Source organism: Armigeres subalbatus, chromosome 1, assembly GCF_024139115.2.
Source record: "Armigeres subalbatus isolate Guangzhou_Male chromosome 1, GZ_Asu_2, whole genome shotgun sequence".
Lineage (NCBI taxonomy): Eukaryota > Metazoa > Arthropoda > Insecta > Diptera > Culicidae > Armigeres > Armigeres subalbatus.
The window spans coordinates 156,463,070-156,480,436 of NC_085139.1; the positions used below are offsets into that span (position 1 = coordinate 156,463,070).

Below are 17,367 nucleotides of genomic sequence, written 5' to 3' on the forward strand. Positions count from 1 at the left end.
GTTCTTGATGAAAAGTAACGTTGATTGTTCATACCTCAGCCTGTGCATTGTATGGAAACGCGGCTCTTCGGAGTCACTTTCACGTCCCAACGATGTATGGCGATTGAGTCTTGAGAATGATGATTCTTCCTCAGGATCTTTTTCGCTCAGAAGGGAGCTAAATTGTTTGATATCATGAAAATAAAAATGAAAAGAATAATTTGGAAGAGGCAATGTTAATCAAAAGTCCAGTAAAATTTACCGACTCCAGTAATCTGAGTTAACTGTGTAGTGTTAACAATTAGAAATTTTTCTTCAATTCAAAAATGAATAACATTAAAATTAATCGTTTGTGGAATAACCAGTTCAATTTGAATACTCAGTACTTCTATCACAAATTGAATCGAGGTGATAAATGAACTCATTAGACTCACCCAATCTTGCGTGTTCGTCCCAGTCGTGCCCTCGAACCTAACCCTGTAGAGGTGGTCGTTGTGCTCGATTCCGATGGCTCCAGGCTGTTGGCACGTGGCTGAATGAATCCACCGCCTTCCACTGCTATGGGAATTATAAACTCGCGTGGACTCTTTTTGATGGGCATCGTAGATCCACTGTTTGGCAGAGGCGGAATTTGGCTCTGGGATGCTGTCGTGTCCGAATCGTTCGACTCGTTGGTGGACTGACGGGAAAGAGAGCCTCGCGATGAGCCAAATGCATTCGAAGTGGTGCGCTGGTATGTGGGTGGCCTCTGTATTGCGATGGTGTGCTCCTTGACCTGCGGTTCAAGGCTGTTGGCACGCTGATGCACGGTAAATGAAATCGGATGCTCTCGAATCGGTGCACTGCGAAGGTCCGGTATTTGATGTTGCATCTCGGTGGAGAATCGCATAGACGACGGTTGCGCTGCCGGTATCGATGATTCAGCCTGTTAATTATATTAAGGATCAGTGCCGTCATAAAATTTGGAATATCGGATAAATTACCTTTGGTTGCGTTTCTCCATGGATGTCGACTTTGCCGATTTTCCTCCTCGGTAGCGTTGCAGACTTGAGCGTGATTTCAGCGTGTGATGTTTTAGTCTCATCCATCGGCGCCGAAGAGATGTTTCCAGCCGACACTTCTGCAAATATTGTATAAGTAGCTATTACTATCAACCATCTTCAAAACTCTCTTAGATACTCACTTCTAGGCACTGACATGGTGTCAAACTTGGGCTCCGGAGTATCCGGCCCAAAGCGGAACTGTTTACTAGACTGAGAGTTAGTAAGCCCAATTCCTCCTGTAGATGAACGCCCGTTGGCCCCGAATGGCATCGGTGGTTTCCGCAATCGTCCAATGGGAATCGCGTTACCAATGATTTCCCTGGCATTCTTCAGTTTTTGTTCCCTCTCGTTATTATCGGAAACGGAAACCGTTTCCGTCTTGGCACACAATTGATCGACCGCGTTGGCTTCGGGGCGCACTTTGCTAAGAAGGGCGATCGAATTTTCCATGGATCGCCTGGCCTCTTCAAGTGAGAAGCTACTGACAGAGCTTTTAGAATCACTCTCTTTGACTTCTTCCGACTCCAGCTTGGCATCACGTGTGCCAATCTTTTCATCACTAGGCGAAAGTGGAGTGCGTAGATCCGCTCCGCTGCTCTGGCGACTTTGGTCTGGAGAATTCAACTCCGATTCCATCATTTTTGTCATCTCATAGGGAGATGGCCTGAATGAGGAAGCAGAATTGTTCATGGAAGCCTTTCGCTCAAATTCCTTTTTGTAGTTTCCGACGGTCGGCGTTCCAGGAAGGGAGAACTTCTTGAACTTGTCATTGTTTTGATTGTTCATATTTTGGAATTTCTCAGCGGTTTCCAAAATGCGCGACTTTCGTCGCTCAGCCGGTTTGGCAAGGTTTTCTTCTGGAAGACTGTTTTTGCGTTCCAAGTTGGAAGCCGATTTGACTTGAGCGAATTCTTGATCCTGCTTCGATACTTGATTTATTGCCGAGGTAAGATCAACGGTTTTGTTTTTACTAAATACTTTTTTATATGGAACCTTTTCGGGTTGTTTATCAGCCTTTTCGAGTTTCTCCAGTCTGGCTTTGACGCCGGAAACTGTTTTAGGAGGCGATTCGACCTTTGGCGTCGGTGGGGTAGCTGGTTGAGCATCGTTGACTGCCGTTGGAGTATCCTCTGGTGTGGTTGCTTTAGAAGTAGGTGGAGTGGCAGTTTCTTGCAGTAGTTCATCGCACATATTCTCAAGATTTTGCAAATCTTCAAGAACATCCTGAGCTGCGATCGGCGTGCTCGGAGTGGACTCTTGGTCGGGAGTTTCCACTCCGGATTTAAGTGTCTCAATTTCAGAGGTTGAGCTTGGGCGTGATGGTGACAGTTCAACGTCCATATCTTCAGGAATCACAGGTTGAGATTTATCTGGTTTGAGTCTATCAGAAGCCTTTTCTTTTTTCTTAACGGCTCCAGTTGCATTTTCAGTAGATACAGTTGGTTCAAGTTTCCGTTTGGGCTGTGCAGGACTACTCTCTGAGGGTGTAATGGTGCGGGTTGGAGAAGGCATTAGCGCAGCTTCACCACCGGCTGCCACCATGTCCAATATTCGTCGTTCAGCTTCAGTGGCACCAATGTCAATGATAGAACCAACGGAGTGACTTCGTTGTATTCTTTCCTTTGGTTTAGCGTCGTCTTGACCACTCCCCACAACAACTTGGTCGGAAGTAACGGATGGTGGAGCGAGCGAAAGCAGCACGTCTAACCGCACAGGCGTTTGGTTCGCTAGTTCTTCTGCTAGATCTAGACATGACCCTTCGTAGCCCTCGTTTACCCACCAGTGATTACATATTTGCTCTATATTCGCTCTCCGTTGTGGACAAACAGTCAACATTTCCCGAATCAACGGAGACGCCCGCGATGGCTTTTTCGGTTCGAAGTAATCACCTTGACTAATTTGCTTCACAAGCCTTTTAAAGTTGGCACCATCAAATGGCATTGCACCGTAGACTAGAGTATACAACAACACACCCAGGGACCAGCAATCTACTTCTGGTCCTAGATAGGGTGTACCTTTAACAATTTCCGGCGACGCGTACAGCGGGGACCCGCAGAACGTTGCCAGCAGTCTTTGCTCATCAAATACGTTGGAGAGGCCAAAGTCAGCAATTTTGGCGTGGCCATTCTCATCCAGGAGTATGTTTTCTAACTTAAGATCACGATGACAGATTTTGTGCTTGTGACAGTAGTAGATGGCGGTCGCGACCTGGCGAAAGATTCGTCGCGCTTCCTCCTCTGAGAGCACTTTGCGCTCCGACAGATAGTCGTACAGTTCGCCACCAGCAGCGAATTCCATCACTAGGACCATCTTTTCGCGGTTTTCGAAGACTGAAAATCAAACGCAGGTGTATTTTCAATGAGCATGGTAAATTTTCTACAAAGGAATTAAATCTTTGAGAAAAGTTTGTGTGAGAAATTATGAAATAGTATTGGGTCAAATTTAGACTTTTGTAAATGAGAGTGAAGAGTGTTAAATAGGTAGGTAGAGTATAGTGAGGTCGAATGCATCATCAGTATTACAATTTAATTAGAATCGCATTACATTTTGTAGCACTCATATTCAATATCTGAGATTTTTTTCCCTGCAAACAGCCACCTAGCTGTCGTACTCACCTTCGTAAATATGTATAATGTTGGGGTGCTGCACCGAGCTCATAATTTGCACTTCCCTTCGTATCCGAATTAGGTCCGCTTCGGTTTCGATTTTGCTCTTTTTGATGGTTTTAATGGCGACCTCTTGGCCGGTTTCCTTATTAATACCTAATTGCACCTTGCCGTACGTACCCTGGCCGAGCTTTTTAATTATATCAAATCTGCAGAGGTAGAGAACATTGACGTTGTAAGAGACGAAGAGTGAACCGTTTTAATTTGTAATGATTTTTTTCCTCGAGGGATGAAAAGAGGAAAGGGGCGCATTTGCATAAAAACGAGACAAATTCTTAATCAACTTGTGAAACATATATCTGGGCTAATGTGGTGGTAGGAGGTAGTATGGTCAATGTCTACGACTCATATAAGTTTTAAAAAATTACTGATATGTGAAACAGTCCACGCTGTTCAAGGCAGCTGAAACTGGATAAAATTTGTTCACCACTCATAAGTTCACTTATGTTCATTTATTTAGAGATTTGGAAACCAAGGAAGAAGTAGTCCGTTCAATACTTTAATTAGAATCTAGCCAATACATAACATTTAAAAAAAAACAAACATGGTTAGAAAACAATTTTGAGGTTCAGTTTTAAATGCTATAACCGTTATAAAACATCCAATCTATTCATTTCTGCGTTTCTGACAAATACCGCAATTGTGCCGGATAAAATAGGAAAAAAATCATCCGAAGAGTGGGAAATTTCACTTACCGTTGTCTCAGTTTTTTCCTGTGATTATTCATTTTCACCGTACCGGTATTTTCAATTCCGCTCATTATATTCTCAATGGTTGCCTTCTGAGGAGCGAACTGCTGCGGGGGAGGCACAGCCTCCCCATTGTTCGTCGCTTCTCCTATCACCATCTCTGCGTAGGGTATGCTGTTTGGCTACTGGGAAGTCTCGTTACACGCTAAGGTGACGATGGTTGATGGAGTTTGGTTTGGTGTTCTGCTCAACTCACTCTGATCGATTATCCAATGAAATGGAAGCAAACTCCTTCACAGTCGTAATTAATTCCTGGAATGAAAACAGAGAACAACCTTCATTCAGAATGGGCCATCAAGAGCAAAAGAAAGATTCATATTAAATCAATAGCAAACATGAGCTGGTTTTGGCATAGGGACAAAATGTTCGACATCATGTCATGCGGAGATATAGGGCGCAATGGGGTGCTTAGAAAGACCTTTTCAGTAAGTCCAAAAATTATTATTCAAATAGTAGCTTTCAGGATTTTTTCTTACTTTGATGTGAAGATAAAAAATTCCAAGAAAATTCAGAAGATCTTGCCGTGGAAATTTAAGTGAATGAGCATAGTTCACGAGAATGATAATAACTTGCACATTTTACATGGCAACAAACCCCAATTACAATAAAGGCAACAAATCATGAGAAACATATTATTCTCATGCCATCGAACTGCTTTTGTAACAATTGCAATGGATGCAAAAAGCAATTCGATGATTTTCAATAGATTGTATTTTTGTAATGGCTTGTCAATTGCTGATATTGCAATGCAAAAGTCGTTACTCGCCTTCTTAATATTCTATACCAGTGCTGATAAATTTCGTCTCATTCATTTGAACGCTGAATAGTAAATCTAGTCAGCAGGGTTTCGACTTTTCGTTTCAATGAGACGAAAGGGAGGCCAAGGGAGGATCCCTTTTCGTTGTTTATGTTGAAGATCATCTTTCACTCATCAATCTTTTCTCTAGAATTAAGCTTTGGAAGATTAACGAGAATCTTCCCGAAAGCTAAACCACATTTTTTTCAAAATGTGTAATTGACATTGAGATTTCACGACACTGTTCAATATTCTTTTATCAACTTCTCTCTCTCCTTGTACTCGATCGTTTTTATTAAACCAGATAATGATAGGACAAAGTAATAAAAGTAACGAATGATAAATAATGAATCATGATGATAACTATTAACAGCGTGCGTTTAATATTTACGGAAGAAATATATCACGTTAACAGTGCAGATGTAACATGGCGACCGTGACAGGACCATAAACCTTAGGGAATTTTTTTCTTGCATCTCAAGTGCAGTGATCAGATCAGTGAAAATTTGTTCGTGTTTTGTATTGGACGCAGAACGATCGCGCGGGAGTACACGATTGAACACATTTGTGTTAGAACACTGAAAAATCGCAAAATCCGTGGTTGTGCTATGTGCGGTCGGTGAATAAATAAAGAGTGCGTGTTTCAAGAAGTACGCAGAACGATCGCGCGATCATCCACAATAATGTGTTCTGCTTTATGCGGCTGGTAAATGAATTAATTAGTGCGTGTATGAATTTCGAGAAGTGTGCAGAACGATCACGCGATCATTCGGAATAATTGGTTCTGATTTGTGTGGCGCTGAAATTAATTAACTAGTGCGCGTATGGTCGTATTTTAGGTTACATGCCAGTTCGATAGGTAGAAACGTGAGTATAGTATTTTCAATGCGCGTATTTATATTACATCCCATAGAACACAATATCCTATCCCAAGACAATCGTGGAGATGCAGAGGTATACTCGGTCTCTAGTAGCAACGAGAGTCGGACTAACAATTCTTCTCTTCTTATATGACCGTAAGGACGTGGCCGTTATTGGCTAAAAATATTTGAGCCTCCGAAACGTGTACATTGAGAATGGATAGCGTACTCCAAGCTCCATTAATTTGGTCCTCTGAGCAATTTCGCAAGTTCTGGTCAATCACGGAGTAGCAACTACGAATTGTACGGTCATTATGCTCATGCTCATCTCAAGTGTGTTCGAATATAGAAGAAAATTTACATCTTCATGAAAGGAGCCCATTCATTAACCACGTGGACTATTTTTAAATAGTTTTCAGTGCCTCCTCTGTTCTACTTCGTTGATTAAAGTAGATTTTTTTTAGAACCGCCCCCCTTAAGAGTCTACGCACACTCTGAAATAAATCTATGCTAATCGCGTTTCTCCTGACTCTAGATTCGATTACTTTTAAAAGCTAGCTAAGTATACACGTTGCAAATATGAGAAATGATTTGTTTATATGTTATTACATTTTTAGTATATTTTTGAGTAAAATCTAATTATAAGGTTTTAATGCGAAACCATTACCTTTGAAATACGTTTGAATATGAAACTTTTTTTTGCTAAATAGACTACTTTTTACCGATCGAAACACAACATAATTTTCTTTTATATAAACGCACACTACAGATTTTGCATGACGTTGCAAAATTTGAAGTGTGCGTTTAGTTTTTACCGAGAAATATCAATAAACTGTAGATATAAAAAGTTTACGGTGACCCAAACCCTACCAAGTAAAAATTATTTTGTTATGCGTGTTGCAACGCAACAGATGAAACATTTCTTCTAGCTAGTTTCTTCTAAATCTTCTAAACTGCTGAACTAATTTTGAAAATAGTTTCTAATGTTATTCATTAGTGGTTGCTCTGTCAAGCCACGTGGCCGCAGCCAACAGTTTCTGGCATCTCTCTACAGCGACGCACCGCTTCGTTAAATATTTCACGCCGCTGACCATTACTTTTTTGCACCGGTTTTATTTCACAGAAATTAATACAGTTTTCGATTACTCGCTAGACAATTCAAAGATTTCCCATGGGTAATCTATGTAATCAAACAAAAAATCAGAAAAAAATGTGACAAACCCGCAGAAATTTAGAAAAACATCTCTTGAAAATTTGGATAAATAACCATTGGGAATTTAGAAAAACTTTAGGTAAAAAAAAGTCCAGAAGAACTTCACAGGATTTTTGATAAAAAAATAAACGATTTTTGATTTTTACACGGTTTAAGATTTTCAAGATTTTTTAATAACCCACGAAGAATTTTTGAAGGAAGATCCAATTGATATAGAACTGAGACGAGACCTGCAAAGACGTCTTCTTTTTCCTTGTTTTGACACTTGTTCTTCTTTTCATCACAGTTGATCATCGATTCTCAACTGTTTCCTTGAGTGTTTCACCTAAATCTCGGGTAGAATCTTCTGAGCACAATAAAAGTGTTTGTGATTTACGGATTTGTAAACTTATTTTTATAAAGATTTTCCTATCGGAAATAAAACACGTATTCATAACAGTTCAATATAAGGCTGTCCTGCTTTTCTAGAATACTTTTCAAAGTGAAAAAGTACTCGTAAAACAAAATCATTCGGAATACTTTTTGAGGGATACCAATACTTTTACACAAAAAGGTGCTGGTTGCATCTGACAATTCGTGACAGCGCTTGCTGGTTGCAGATGAAGTTACATTTTTTCCTCTTTGCAAGTCCCGTCCCAGATATAGAACACTCGCTTCGTTTTGGTTTCATTTTATAGATAACTATAAATATTATAGTGACTCATCTGTGTTAGCAAGAAGACATTCATATTAATATATCAAGATTATTTTTTTTACTGGTCTCATTTATTTATTTATTTATTCAGACTAAGGCAGAAGTGGCCTGTGCGGTATATAAGAGTCTTCTACATTAGGCTTGGTCCATGGCTACACGTCGCCAACCACGCAGTCTACGGAGGGTCCGCAAGTCATCTTCCACCTGATCGATCCACCTTGCCCGCTGCGCACCTCGCCTTCTCGTGCCCGTCAGATCGTTGTCGAGAACCATTTTCACCGGGTTACTGTCCGACATTCAGGATACGTGCCCGGCCCACCGCAGCCGTCCGATTTTCGCGGTGTGAACGATGGATCGTTCTCCCAGCAGCTCATGCAACTCGTGGTTTATTCTCCTCCACGTACCGTCCGCCATCTGCACCCCACCTTAGATGGTACGCAGCACTTTCTTTGGAAAACTCCAAGTGCGCGTTGATCCTCCACGAGCATCGTCCAGGTCTCGTGTCCTTAGATGATTACCGGTCTAATGAGCGTTTTGTAGAGTGTCAGTTTGGTACGGCGGCGCACTCTATTCGATCGGAGCGTCTTGCGGAGTAAGGTACGTACGACTTCCAGCCACTATGCGTCTCCGAATTTCTCTGCTGGTAACATTTTCGGCAGTCACCAGTGAGCCCAAGTACACAAATTCTTCTACCACCTCGATTTCGTCACCACCAATGCAAACTCGCGGTGGGTGGCTCACATTGTCTTCTCTTGAACCTCTTTCTATCATGTACTTCGTCTTCGACGTGTTGATGACTAGTCCGATCCGCTTGGCTTCCCTCTTCATTCTGATGCAGGCTGCCTCCATCGTCTCAAAGTTACGTGCCATAATATCTATGTCGTCGACGAAGCCAAATAGCTGGACGGACTTATTTAAAATTGTACCACTCGTGTTAATTTCTGCTCTTCGTATTACACCTTCTAAAGCGATGTTGAATAGCAGACACGGAAGACCATCACCTTGCCGTAACCCTCTGCGGGTTTCGAAGGGACTCGAGAATGCCCTGAAACTCGAACTACGAACATCACCCGATCCATCGACGCTTTGATCAACCGTGTCAGTTTATCCGGAAATCCGTGTTCGTGCATAAGCTGCCATAGCTGGTCCCGATCGTTTGTATCATATGCGGCTTTGAAGTCGATGAATAGATGATGTGTGGGCACGTTGTATTCGCGGCATTTCTGCAGTACTTGGCGAATGGCGAACACATGGTCCGTGGTGGAGCGTTCGCCCATAAAACCCGCCTGGTACTGCCCCACGAACTCCTTTGCAGTTGGTGCTAGTCGACGGCATAAAATTTGGGAGAGTACCTTGTAGGCGGCGTTCAGCAATGTGATTGCGCGGTAGTTGCTACAATCCAGCATATCGCCCTTTTTGTAGATGGGACACACGACACCTTCCATCCACTCCTGCGGCAAAACTTCCTCCTCCCAAATCTTGGTAATAACCCAGTGCAGTGCTCTAGCCAGTGCTTCACCACCGTGTTTAAATAACTCTCCTGGTAGTTGGTCAACCCCAGGGGCTTTGTTGTTCTTCAGCCGTCCAATCTCCTCCTGGATTTCCTGGAGATCCGGAGCCGGTAAAATTATGTCCTGCGCGCGTTCTCCCAGGTCCATCACCATACCGCCATCTTCGTCTGCCACATCGCCAATCAGGTGTTCTTCGTAGTGCTGCCGCCACCTTTGGATCACCTCACGCTCGTTCGTAAGAAGGTTCCCGTTTATGTCTTTATACATATCAGGCTGTGACACGTGGCCCTAACATGAACGGTTTAACTTCTCATAGAACTTGCGTGTGTTATTAGCGCGGTACAGTTGCTCCGTCTCTTCGCGGTCTCGATCTTCCTGCTGGCGCTTTTTCCTCAGGAAAATCGAGTTTTGTCTGTTCCGTAACGAAAATACAATGGCAGTTGATCACTAACATTCGCCACCATGTGAGTGCCTTGTAACCTAGCTAGGACGCCATACCTGTTCTGACGACACTGCATGTACTCAGCCGTGTCAGTATCAGTGTTTGGAGAACAAGTTTTGTCCTAAAATTTTCCGTGTTGGTCGACAGGTGACAGGCAGAAAAGGTGGGAGAGCACTCAGAGCAGCCACAGCCGGCATAGCAGTGTGCAGAGCAGCCGAAGCCTTGACGGGCCGGGGCGTGATTGTATCTCGAAACGGCAGCTAGCCGCTCGCAAAGCGGTGTCTGAGCATTTTCCGAAATTTCGTGGAAAACCGGAAGTCTGGCTGTTGTTCATCAGTAGCTTCGAGCACACGACAGCGGCGTGTGGGTTTTCAAAGCTGGAAAATTTAAAACGGCTGCAAGACTGTCTGCAGTGTGATGCACTCGAAGCAGTCAGAAGTCGTCTCGTTCTGCCAAACTCGGTACCAGATGTGATAAACGACCTTCGAAATCTATTCTATTATAAATTTTGGTATCACGGTGAAGCAATTGTGGTCGCTGTGAAGCTGCACAGCTCAGATACTACCTTAACAATCCGATGCTGGTGCAGGAGTTGGTTGACAAGCTACGAGCTACAAACTGGACTGTGTCCGCTGGACCACTCATAGTAAAGTCAACAGGAAACATAAACTGCTTCGATAGTGAATCAAAAACCGTACAGCTGATGATGTCCGTAAAAGGCTCCGACAGAAAATTCTCTTTGACCAACGCTCGTACAGTGTCTGAACTACAGCTACCCAAGCAAAATGTACGGTATCGAGATTTGATGGAGCGCTATACACATCTTGCGAACGTGCCGATTGAAGAGTTTCCGGAGGGAGTGCCAACCATTCTACTTGGATTGGATAACCTCCATTTGTTTGCACCATCAGAGTCTCGTGTAGGTAAATCGAATGAACCGATTGCCGTGCGCTCGATAATTGGTTGGACAATTTATGGTGTGGAGAAACCTGGAAGTATCGACGGACGGGAAACAAAAGAAAAACAATTCAAATAAGTCCGAGAAGCTGAAACTGGTGTTAAAAAAGTTCGGTGATTTGAGATTACCGCAATCGGAAGTTGATGTTGAGAGTAATTCCAATCGGAAGTGTTGTGTCCTGGGACCATCGATTGTACAATTCCCCGAATGCAATTTCCCCGTATAACAATTCCCCGAATGTAACACTTCCCCGCATGTAACATTTCCCCGAATGTAACTATTCCCCGAATGTAGCATTTCCCCGAATGCATCTCCCTTCTCTTTGAGTGCGACACAAGGCGATTAAGTAAGCTAAGTAATGTTGAGTAATGTGAGCAAAGCCGTATGGTTGGCGATCTGGAGGTTGCGAGTTCGATTCTCGGTTCGGCCTAAGATGCTTCAGGGTGGGAAACATTTTCGGCTCCTTGTGCACAGTGTATCCATTGTACTTGCTACACAAGACGTTCGTGCAACTGGCCGGTACGGGAAAGCTTTCAATAACTGCGTAAATAATAATAGAACACTAAGTTGAAAAACATCCCAAGTTTCAGATAGAATGTGGAGCCATTGAAGATTAAGATAATGTGCTGAAATAAGGCAATGCTACATTGCTACATACATTCTTCTGCATATGCATCTCATTGCGTTGAACGACATTGTCCTCGTTCAATGTTTTTGCAATCTTCCTGATCCAATCTACCAGTATATGTCGATGTTCTGCTGCAGAATCTTCTACTTAAACTAGCGGCTAATTGGTCGCATGCAGGGTAGAAATATTTCACAGTCAATGCAGTGAAAAACATGGATCTCAGTATAATCTGCAGTCGCCTTCTTCGCCGCCGTGGTGAGTGCGACTGAGTGCAGCCGAAAAATCATTTCCAACACCGACCATTCAATTTCGCATTCAGCCACTCACAAGTCGCTCTGACATGCTACTCAGTTCGCGCCTTACTGTATGACTGTGAGTGGCCCATTTAAACGCGTGGTGAATTTTTCAATTTGCTGGGTGAATGTGCACATTTTGCTGTAGTAAATTTCATCTTCGCGGCGCAGTGGGTGATGTGAGTTCTGTTGTTTACTTTCTGCCTCTCAGGAATGTGAGGTTGATTTCAAAGCAGGAAGAAAATAAAAATGAATAAAAAACATCACCTTCATCCAGTGCTGCCGAATATTTACAACCCTGGTCGCATGTCTGGAAATCCTTTCCATTTTGTCGCGCCATCGGCGACGTTGAGAGTGAGTGAGTGATCGGCGACGTTGAGTACCGACGATGCGTACCTCCACTCTTGCACTCTAGGATCTAGGAACATCCTGCTACTAATAAATTCCTGTCAAAGGCTACGCATGACATAGTGGTCCAGCTCGTGTTCATAAACCCATGGAGCTCCAGTGCCTTTAATAGCCGGGGCACGTTCACGAATCTTCTCCAACTTTCCTCCACTATTCTGGGGATCGGATCATCCCATCCGACTGCACATCACCACAGATCTTGTATAATGATCTTGCCGTAGATGAAGATGTAGGAGTCAGCCCGAGTGGATATAGCTTTCCTCAGTACGAGGCAATGTAAATCATCCGGAAAGCTGAAAGTAAACACATCCTTTACGTGAGTCCGGTTATCACAAGTACTCACTTCTTTGGGTTATATGTGTCTCTCCTAGATCAACCAGAACTTTCTCTGAAATTGTTTGTCAATTTCTTATTTCAAATCCAGCTTTTGCGAAAGTCGTCCGAACGTCACTATTGGTTTTGCCGTTTCTATTGCCGGTCCCCTGCTGTCGAAATAGTTATCCACATAGCTTCTGGGAAATCGGTGGCCCAGTTCTTTGCGCTCATATTCTTGATGAACTCGCTTGACATGGCGAGTACGTTGAACCGAAAATCACTGATTTGCGAGTGCTGCAGCAGAAATCCACAGGAAACATTGAGCCGAACGGTATGATTCGTGGATGAAGGACTGGTGATACATTTCACGCACAACGTACTACCGTCACCTGTCGTTCACGAAACACTTTCAGTGACGGTGTCAGCAGATCTGTTCCTTTCACAAGTATTCCGTTGAGCGGTACTTCACCAACTCTATCGGTTGTATCCCAGCTCATCATTGGGACTTTACCCGGTTTCCTTGGATTAATGACAACTCCCAAGGGTAAAACCACAGAACCCAGTGTGGTACTGAACATATTTTGCCAGGTGGTGACTGCTGACGGATTTTCAGGGGTCCTCTTCCGGAACTCGCACCGTGGTGAAAAGTATAACACCTTCGTGAAAAGCACGCTTGTTGTTCACAAGAGCAGCGGGACTGCGTGTGTAATCCAAGACCATGCGAGTCCCGGAAAGCTAAACCTAGGACAGTCCCTTATTCTATACTGGAGACTTTGACACGTGTAACACGGCCCAACTGGACAATCTACTTGCTTATCTCCGGATACCTATGACCTACGAACCCTTCTCCTTCAGGTGCTGGAACACAGCGCACTTTGTTCAGCACGGTCTGCAACAAGGGACCCGGACTCCCAAAAAGGCGTTTCCAGCGTTGGCATCACTTGAAGGAGTTGAAGGAACTGAAGATTTTCTCATGGAAATTTTAAAGATTTTGCGTGGAAATTAAAAGAATTTCTGTGGAATTTTTCTATTTAATGGAATAAATACTATGTAAAAGTATATTCACAATAACTTTTCAATTCTTTTCAGATCTAAACATTTCAACAAGCACATTGAACGACCATTCCTGCTCCAATCTACACTAGCATTGCCATTGGCTCTCTTGATGACACTCTCGACTCGATGGATCAACTTTTCCCATGGTTGGATCAACTAACTCGGTTATATGAGTTTCCCCCATGGATTGCGGGTTGGGATTATTTGAAAATTGGGAAATAAGCTTTGGCAGAGTTATTGCACTTTTCCTATACGTACATACGCTTCCAAGCATATTTCAACGTCGCCGTCGGGCGCTCCACGATGTTTGCCTCCTCAGTCTGTAATTTATTCTGCAGTAGCAATAAAAACAGAGGAAAGTGCACTCTTCGAAAACCATCGACCGAGCCAACCTTAGTTGTCGGTCGTCTTCAACGACTGCCAAAACGTCTCACGGATTTTGTCCTGTTGAGAAAGAGAAATTGTTTGGTGTCACGAATTGCATCATTCCTGTCCTCCCCCGTGTGTACCGTTGCAGAGCAGCGTTGGATTTATTTTCGTACCGAAACGTCGTTTACTGCGTCATTGTCAATAACACACGCAACCGAAAGTCATATGATTTGATCAGTGTGGAAGTGTGAAAAACACGTTCGATTGCAGGTCAGGATTCCTTTGCGACATTGATAGAGTATGGTAAATGATCTGTCTGGTTGTAAAGGGTGCATGCAGCGGTAGTTTAGTCATACTGTCCAAATTTATCAACATTTTGAATGGGGTTCATTTTTAGGACTGTTTTCCGACCGCAACATCATACAAGTGTGATCAAAACAGAAACCGGGAATCAGCCTCCACCCCATCCAGGGGCATGCTATGATAATAGAAGTTTGTGCAACTACAGTGAGGCACAGGCATAATAAAAAGCCCACTTTCCGTTTTTATACAAAATGCTCAACTTAGGAGATCTAGTTGCGTGTGAACCAATTTTGCTGGAAATTTCTTTCAGAGCTCAGATATAACTCACAGGATAAAACATTATTATTGTAACACAAAAATTATTTTTTTGACTAAAGTTTATTTTTTTACTGGTCATAAATTTATCTGAGTTTGTACTTGTAGTCGAGACACTGTAGTATGAGACACTGAAGACAGACTTACTGTTGAGGTCGAAATACGTATCTGTTCCACTACTTTGGAATTAAATGAAATAGTACAAACTCGTCTTATAACAAGCGAATACATTCCACCAAAAGCTTAAAATTATTTTCTTATTTTTAAAAAATAAATTCAAGTTATATCTGAGCATTGGTCAAATTTTCAGCAAAATTGGTTCACACGCAACCGAGATCTAGATCTCCAAAATTTACCATTTTGTATGAAAAACGGAAAGTGGGCTTTTTATAATGCAGGTAACTGTAGTTGCAAAAAAAATCACATATCATAAGACGAGTTTGTATACTATCCCATTAAATTCCACCACTTTATTGTGCCTTTGACAGATACATATTTCGACCTAAACAGCCGTCTTCAGTGTCTCGTACTTGATCTCTCGTAGTGATCTCTCTCGGACCACTGAAATCTCAAAATAATTTTCCTATGTAAAAAAAGATGTTTTTTTTCAACACGAGTTGTACGTTTATCCAACGAGGTTTGCTAGGTTTGATAAAAACTACGGGTGCTGAGAAAAAAAATCGAATTTGCAACGAGTTGCAGACGCAATTTTTTGCAATGGGGTCGTACACTTATTACGTAAGCATTTTTTTTGGGTTTTTCGACCCCCCTCCTCCCTTGTAAGATTTTTTTCATACAAGAGATTTTTGACCCATCCTTCGGAAGTGTCTATAATTTCGCTTTGTATGCGTTACTCAGGCGTGTTATGTATTAATCTATCAATAAATCTCTTGAATTATGAAATAAAATCTATGGTATTTGGAACAAATTTACTTTAATATTGAAAATATAACTATAACAAACGATATAATATGGAAATATGCTTATTTTTCTGATTTGTTTCAAAGAAACAATTGATTTTAATTGAGGAACATATAGAAGCATGTACCAAACAATCTTCTAAGAAAAGCAAAAACGTAAAAAATTAAAGGGATTTCAAAAATTTCTTCAGTGGACGATAGATAGCATATGTGAGCATGTTTTGAGACACTAATAGACTACTTATATGCATGTATGTGTGCGTATGAGTGCAAATTCTGAAATTTACTAACATATAAATCTCACTCATTTTTAAGGTATTAAACAAGATTAGTATTACAAAATTAGGCATCCATAAGGCGAAATATATGTTATTATTGAACGCTATTGAGTTTCGTTCAGATCAATGGGTGTTTCAGTTAGTTATTGATTATATCGAGGTCTCTGGAAATTTCAAGTATATGCATATGTTACCAGCGTTACGATATTTACTAATCATGTTACAATAGCTATTTAATCCGACGAGCGCCTGATAGATAGGCAGCATGACGTACAGTGCATATTCATTCATTTTGTTGTTACTCCACCCATGAAATCCGCCTTTTGGTAGGCAATTAATTTGTCATTTTATACGTTCAATTGCCGTGGGATGTTGAGTACTTTTATCTCGTTTTAAATACTACAGTCTGACAATATTTCCTTACGAATAAGGAAGGGTCAAAATCTCACTGTAGGTGGATTAATCTGGGTTTTTATTTTTATGGAGCGTAAGATATTGACCGACCCCCCCCCCCTCGGCCCCAATGACGGAAAATGGGCTTTAATATGATAAATCTGTGTCAAAATGGTACAGTTCCTGCACATGATGATTCTTGCCAAGTGGTTAATGTGCGTTTTTAAAAAAAAAATAACAAGGCACGGTGTTTTGTATTGCCACAAAGCGCATCTGGAAGACCGCTGGAAAATTGGTTGTGTTTTGGAAAATCACAAGGCGCGTTCGGAAGGCCGCTGGACAATGGTTTGTGATTTGGAAAATAACAAAGCGTGTCTGAAGAAAGACCGTTGGAAAATGGTTTGTGGCTTGGAAAACCATAAGGCACGTCTGGGAAGCTGCCGAGAAAAGGGTTGACGGACTAGAAAATCCCAAGGTGAGTCTTGGAAGCATTGATTTAAGTTAAAATAAATTTAGTTTGAAATTTATACACTTGGCGACTTTAGTGTACATGAAAGTATGGGACTACCAGTTGAGCTAGTTCTAACAAACACTGAGATGTATAGAAAACTATCGTATGCTACAAAGTTGTTTGGAAGGAAAAATATATTATCTTGAAGTTTATATTTGGAATTCACTGACTATGACTACTAAAGTCATAGAGGAATTACCCGTTGGATCACATATCCGAAATTCGCGAAATTAAATAAAACGTTGCCAGCTTTCACAAAGCTGTTAGTTACCATAAGTCTCAAATTTAAGTATGATATCTCATTCAAGTATGATATCTCTGTAAAATTTTAGATAAACATCATTTTCTGGGCGGAAGTACAATATCAATATGGGGCCGTACACATATTACGTAAGCACTTATAGGGGGAGGGGGGGTCGGTCAATATCTTACGCTCCATATAAATAAAAAATCATTTGTATGAAAAAAATCTTACATAGGGGGAGGGGGGGGGGGTCGAAAAACCCAGAAAAATTGCTTACGTAATATGTGTACAGCCCCTATGTTGCAGGTCAACCTGATGTTGTTACTATACACGAGGCTATAACTGCAAAAGATACAAATTAATCATAAGTATTATCTTTATCCAGCGGATAACTCATTAGTTTTGTGTTAGGTTATTTTTTTG

At 41.9% G+C, this 17,367-nt stretch overlaps 1 protein-coding gene across 12 annotated transcripts in view; it reads right to left on the bottom strand.

Moving 5' to 3' along the window:
- LOC134205369 (uncharacterized) overlaps nt 1-17,367 on the bottom strand; it is a 163,066-nt gene that overhangs the window by 41,988 nt on the left and 103,711 nt on the right. For all 12 annotated transcript variants that reach the window (XR_009978123.1, XR_009978122.1, XR_009978120.1 and 9 more), the window contains 6 exons: nt 4,384-4,689; nt 3,638-3,837; nt 1,163-3,352; nt 963-1,099; nt 414-904; nt 35-157 (listed from right to left, as the gene is read on the bottom strand). Coding sequence is in view for 5 of the 12 variants with exons in the window: in XM_062680571.1 (XP_062536555.1) it covers nt 35-157; nt 414-904; nt 963-1,099; nt 1,163-3,352; nt 3,638-3,837; nt 4,384-4,535 (3,293 nt within the window). In the remaining 7 variants the exon portion in view is untranslated. The remainder of the gene's footprint in view (nt 1-34; nt 158-413; nt 905-962; nt 1,100-1,162; nt 3,353-3,637; nt 3,838-4,383; nt 4,690-17,367) is intronic.